Source organism: Dromaius novaehollandiae, chromosome 1 (assembly GCF_036370855.1).
Source record: "Dromaius novaehollandiae isolate bDroNov1 chromosome 1, bDroNov1.hap1, whole genome shotgun sequence".
Taxonomy (NCBI): Eukaryota; Metazoa; Chordata; class Aves; order Casuariiformes; family Dromaiidae; genus Dromaius; species Dromaius novaehollandiae.
In genome coordinates, this window is record NC_088098.1 from 73625429 (window position 1) to 73631447 (window position 6019).

The following is a 6019-nucleotide window of genomic DNA, read 5'->3' on the forward strand; positions in this document are numbered from 1 at the left end:
TGGCTGCTCTCTCTGTAGGACGTGCCCTGGTTCCCTGACCATGCTTCTAGCTTCCAGGCATGTTTATGCTCTACCACCCAGATTTAACTTTCTCTCCACTGATATCCTCACCTTGGTTTCAGTGTCAGCCAGAGGCAATAACTGAACCCCGCGAGACCTGATCACAGCACTTTGTGCTGCAGCAGCTGGCACAGGTGGTGGCAGTGGCTCAGGGAAAAGACTCATCTTGCTTTCAGGGGAAGATGGGTACCAGAGAGAAAAGACAGCCAATTGGGAGGAGTAGGGCAAATAATACCCTAAAAATCCCTGAATGTTTAGTACTCTCTGGCCATTACTCCCTCATTTGGAGCTGGCTGTTTGGGCCATTTTTTGGCATTTTCATGGTGCCAGAACTATTCCGTTTAATTGTTTTGCAAATGAAAGTGGTTGTGAGCATCAGTGGGTCAAATCTGCCAGTAGATGTCTCTACTCCAGATATTTGCCTTGATTTGCCAATTGTAGAATGAGTAGCTGTTGGGAAGCATTGTTTCCCATGGTTAAATTTGTCTCTGAGGCAACTGGGTCTAGGTGTAAAAGAACCACCACTGATCCTGCCTGTTTCAAGCTATTTTCTTACTGGGAATGCTATGATAGTAAGCAGCTTTCCGTGAACCCTGGAAAACTTAGAAATATATTTCTTAGCTCAGTTATCTAGGTAAGATATCCCCTTTCTTCAGGTTGCATTATCTCACAGCAGTTAGGATCTTTCTTTGGCACAGTAGAAGGCTCTGTTGTAGCATATAAAATCATAAAAGAGAAAGATAAAATAATACAGTAAAAAAGGCAGAAAGAAAAGTTTGAAAGGTGACTGAAAATATCAGATGAAGTGTGGGGGTTTATAGACTGTTATCCAGTATGGGGTGGAGGGGAAAGGCGGGTCCTGGCAGTGATTCTTCAAAACAGGCAGTAGGTGTTTTCCTTGGACTTCATGTTAATTGCACAGTCTGTTAACTGTTTGCTGTCTCCTTAATTTGAGTGATTTTAAAATATCTTTTCTTCTTAATGCTGTTTCCATAGATATTGTTTGCCATGTATTTTTACTTCCTGCTCCTTCCTTATCTATTTACCTTTTCCTTTCGCCTCTTCAGCCTTCTCTGTGTTTTGCCTTCCCCCCTGCAGTCCCTGGATTACATGTCTGTGGTATTTCCTGATATTTTGTTATAGTGATAGGATGGGAGGTGCTAGCAGAAAACCTTTTGTTGAGAGCTACCAGAACTGTTCCCTGGTCTAGAATGATAAAAGTTATTAGGTAATATTATTAGAAAATTATTAGATAATAAAAAACTTAGAGTCTGCTAGGAGAATTTAAATTTTATTTGCAGATTGTATGATTGCAGAGTTGCTGGCACATGAGGTTCAATGCCACATGTGATGTGTGCAGTCACTTGTTCGCTTCTTCTATGGCTAGCATAGTCATTGGTGAAAACTCAGAAGATACTATACTAATGACGTTATTGCCAGGAGCAAGCATTTCCAAAGGCCTTATCCCAGGTCTCAGAGAGAAGCAGGCTTCCTCTGTGACCAAATTTAGATGGGGAAGGGAAGATAGGAACTACTTTTCTTCTGTTTCCCAGAAAAGTTTAGCTGTGACTGTAGTATCATGAAAATGTTTGAAGTGCGTCATACAGACACGTTTAAAAAGCTTGACTGGAGGAGATCATACCTCTGTGGGTTTTCTGTTGCTGTTCCTACAGGCTCAAAGATGAGAAGGCTTTCGTTCCTTTGAGCACAAACAAGGAGGGAGAACTAGAAGCAAATTAAGAATTTCTCCTTTTCTTCCACAGATGTTGTCAACTTGGATCTGAAGTCTACCCTCAGGGTTCTGTACAACCTTTTCACAAAGTACAAGAACGTCGAGTGATCCTGGAAGCTGCTGAGGTGTTCATCTTTCCAACCTCCTTAGGAAAAAAATACAATAAAAATGCCTTCTGCACGCTCCCTTTGTGCCTTACGCTATACTTCATGCATTCTTTCTGCACTTGATGTGGTCTTTCTTTAGCTCCTTGTATGACAGTCCCACTAAAAATAATGCATGTGTATTCTGTAGGTCACTTGAAAAAGTGTTGGTATTTCACACTTTTGCCAGAAGACACTGTTGGGTCTGTTGTGTGTTATGGTGAACAAATGTTCTTCTTGTGATAAAGGAAATATACCACTAACTACTTTAATAAGCAGGGAAAACATGAGACCTTCCTCATGGCTATAGACCCTTTGATACTATACTAGACTTTCTTTTGCAAGCTTCTTGGTTGCTATTAGCATTGGATGATTTTCCAGGCTTAAGTGTTAGGAATAGAAAATCAACGTTGGAATTTATGTAGAAGCTGAGCCTTTTCTGTTAAATGAGAGTTTTGTATGTTTTGCTGGGGGGTGGGGGGATTAAAGGCACTATCTGAAGCTACCTGGTGAAAGCCTTGAAGGCTTCTTCAGTTTTTGTTTTAATCTCATACTACTCAGTGTTATTTCTATTCAGTGTTTACACAGAATAAGTCTTGCAATGGGATGACCATCTAATCATGTCTACTTTTATTTCTTCTCCTCTGCAGGAGAAATTTGGTTGTTAGCACTACAGTCATTCTTTAACTGTGCAGCTTGAATCAGGTCAGTCAGGAGCTAGTCAAATATGCATATTAATACAATTTGTCCCCAGTCATTTCTGAAATGTACATGAGGAATAATGACAGTTATTGACAGCTTGATGGTTTAAAGTCTGACTCTTCATTTCATGTAGCTAAGTTAAAGGGTCAGATTCCTGCTGAAGTTATTGGCAGCTGTACAGTTCTGGGGCTCAGGCAATTGTAAACAGAGTTTTATGTATCTTCTCCCCCCCCCCCCCCCGCCCCCCCCCAAACACACACACACAAAGAAAGGTGGAAGGAGGTTTCCCTTTTTTTCCATGATAAATTCAGGTCCCATCTACCATGGAAAGTTCTGTGGGGAATCGGTGCTTGTATGTACAGGAGAGAGCTGATCTCACTGTTTATACAATGCCTAGTACAGTAGGACTTGAATTTCAGTTGGGGCCATTAGACTCTCTACCATGGTGCCATCAGTTATTATAGAGGAGACTTGCAGAGGCACTGTGAGCAGCTGGGACTTTCAGCTCTCCTGAAGGTTAATGAAATTGGTCTAACTCTCTCTTGTGCTGTGAAATAGCGGTATCATGAGACTGAAAGCTGGAAGATGATTGACTGAAAGGTCTCTGAAACTTCCTGTTTAATTCAGTGTATTAGTGCGAAACAAGAGGTTTGTTAAGGAGCTGTCATTCCACCCACCTCCCTTCAGCTGAGGTGGAAGTGCCAGTGCTGTGTGTATTTTCTGAGGTGTTGGGAAAGTCCTCCAGAGAATCTAGTTTTGAAATTCCTGGCAATACTAATATCAAAAGCAAAAAGAAAATAACAAGCAGGGGTTGGGAAGAGCAGTTTCGGGTTGGGGGAGTTGGTTATTTCTGAGAAGGGGATTTGTAACTAGTATCTTCATTGCATGTGAGCAGGTATGAGCATGTCACCAAGTTTTAAAAGGGTCCCTCTTTTGTTCAGTTAGGGTTTTCTGGTCATTTTCCTGAAACTGAAATTCGTTCTCTACAACCTGAAGTATAGGTTCCTTTTAGTATTCCTTAATATCCTGTCAAGTTGATGCTGCAGACTTGATGTCCTGGACAAGTTGGAGGCAGGTGTCATATCCTGTGGGTTTTATTATGTTTTTAAATCTGCTGGTAAATGTTGCACAGGGAAAATATGCTCTTCTTCCTTCCTTAGCTCCTCGCTGTCTAGCCAGGTGACTCTTCTTGCAGACACTGTCTGTATTGTTAACCAAATTTGGAGGGGGAATGCATTTATTTGAACTGGAGCTTCATCACAAGCAAACCAGTTTACAGAAAGGGTAATGTAGGTAAAACCTTCTCTAAACACCTGTTTTTTCCATACCTTTCTGTTAGGTAGGCATGACACTTATCTCTTTTTCTCCCCAAAAGATAAGTCAATGTTAAAAACATTATTCATGAACTTTTTGTGTAACTGGAGATTTAGACATGTTCTCTTGGGGACTGGTGGGATAGATTTGCATCCTACTGAGTTCATCTGGAATGCTGAATACTCTGCAGCATTAAAGCTCTCACATTTGTAAGTGCTTAGGGAAATGTCTGTCTTTTCCAGCCTATGCAACTTGCCTTTTAGATGCATCTGCTAGACATACTCAGTTCCAGTAAGATATATTATCACAGAAGAAGCCCAGACACTCTCAGCTGCATCCTACTTCTCAAGATGTAAAAGCAACAATGGCTTTTTTTTTTTTTTTTTTTTTTTTTTGATCAGTGTAAGACCTTACAGGGCTTTCTACTCCTCTCCCCCAAAACCCAGTGCTTTCAGTATTAATGTATTTTTAAGAATCTTTTCTACTGTTTTTAACAGTGTTTACTCTGGATTTCTAGCTACTAAAAACCAGCTTGCAGATAAAATTCTGGACTTGTCATATGCTGAACACATCCAGCTTTGTGACAAGGGTTGTGTACTGTAAGCAAGTTACAATGCAATGCTATGTTTGGCTAAAAATGACAGCAGGAGTGTTGTAGGAAATCAGTGCATGGTTTGTGACAACTGTAATATTTATTCAAATAAATAAATGATGATCACTTGTTTTTCTATGTCTTTTTTGGGGCTACATGGACAAGTCTGGGGGAAGAACTTTTGAAAGATGGGCTTCAGCTGTCGTCTTCATCAAGGTTCCTTGATCTATGTAAGGCCTTGCAAAGCAGTGGTCATGGGTTTCTGGCACTGATAGAGCAGTGAGATGTCCGTGCAGACACTAATGAGCTTGTCTGTAGGTTTCATTGCCTTTTTTTTTTTTTTTTTAATACTGTGCTGCTACTAGACATAATCCACTTCACCTTTAGCTTTCCGCGAGAGAAAACTAACTGGATTACGCTCTCTGCAGTCTGTAGAAGAGTAGGGGTGCAGTCCTTCCACAGCAGCACTGAGGGAAGCCTGGCATGCCACAGCTGGAGTCTAGCAGTGTCTGCAGAGCATCTGGGAAGCCAGAAGCCCATGCAAGTCTGGAGGACCATTGAAAATGCCTGTGGGTTTTCCTTTTGTCTGGTATGGAGGGAGCAAAGAGTGGCTTTCTGATAGAGTCCATAAAGTGAGACTGTGTGGAAAACACTTTATCAAAACTTGTTATTGGTGGGAGTACCACTGATTCCTTGAGTTGTTCATTGGCTGTTTCTGTATGAGGGCCAGGTGTGTGAAGGTGTGCATGCTTGAGCTGTGCTTTGGGAGTGTATGGGAAGAGTTGAGGTTGAAGGTGAGATGGCATAACGTCAAATGCAATTCTGACAGAATTTAGAAATGCTGTTCTGCAGCTGGATACTTTATGCACTGGTGACAGCATCACTTCTTGAAGGAAGACAGATGCTTGTCCCTTATGTATTTCAGACTTGTTCTTTTAGCACTGCAGAGCTGTATTGTGAACAAAGCTTTCAAGGAAGAAGTTATTTGAGCTGCCAGTGCAAGTAGGGAGAGACCTAGTAGATGAAGATCAATTTCTCACTGTTCAGTTCTTGCTATTCCCTCTGCCTGCTGATACAAAACTGATTTTGTCTGTAGGTCCCAGTAGCATCTCAGAATATAGCTTCCTGTTGTTTTTCCTCTCTGCATTCCTAGGCTGCTGCATGCACTCCTGCAGAGGTAAGAAGGTACTCTAGAGCTTTTCTAATCTGATGCAATGTCATTGCCCTTTGATCCCTAGATCAAGGATTTTGGGTTAAGTTCTCAGTTGCTAATAGTTCATGGCGGCTGGATATCTGTCTTCAACCCACTTTCGTTTATCCCATTTAGCTCATTTCCATGCAGAACTGTCGATTCTTGTCTAGGCTATGGAGCTGACCACAGGAGTCAGTCCCTTAATAGCATTAAAACTGTGTGTAATTAGTGTGGCTGTTTGCTGTCTCTTTCTGGGATTTCACAGAGGACTGTAGAGTCACTTT

General features: G+C 41.5%; 1 protein-coding gene across 3 annotated transcripts in view; it reads left to right on the forward strand.

The window, feature by feature from the left end:
* PARVB (parvin beta) overlaps window positions 1-4669 on the forward strand; it is a 65901-nt gene extending 61232 nt beyond the window's left edge. For all 3 annotated transcript variants that reach the window (XM_026114074.2, XM_026114075.2, XM_064516790.1), the window contains exon 13: window positions 1824-4669. In XM_026114074.2, coding sequence (XP_025969859.1) covers window positions 1824-1900 — 77 coding nt within the window. In that variant the 3' untranslated portion in view covers window positions 1901-4669. The remainder of the gene's footprint in view (window positions 1-1823) is intronic.
* Window positions 4670-6019: the final 1350 nt, after the last annotated feature.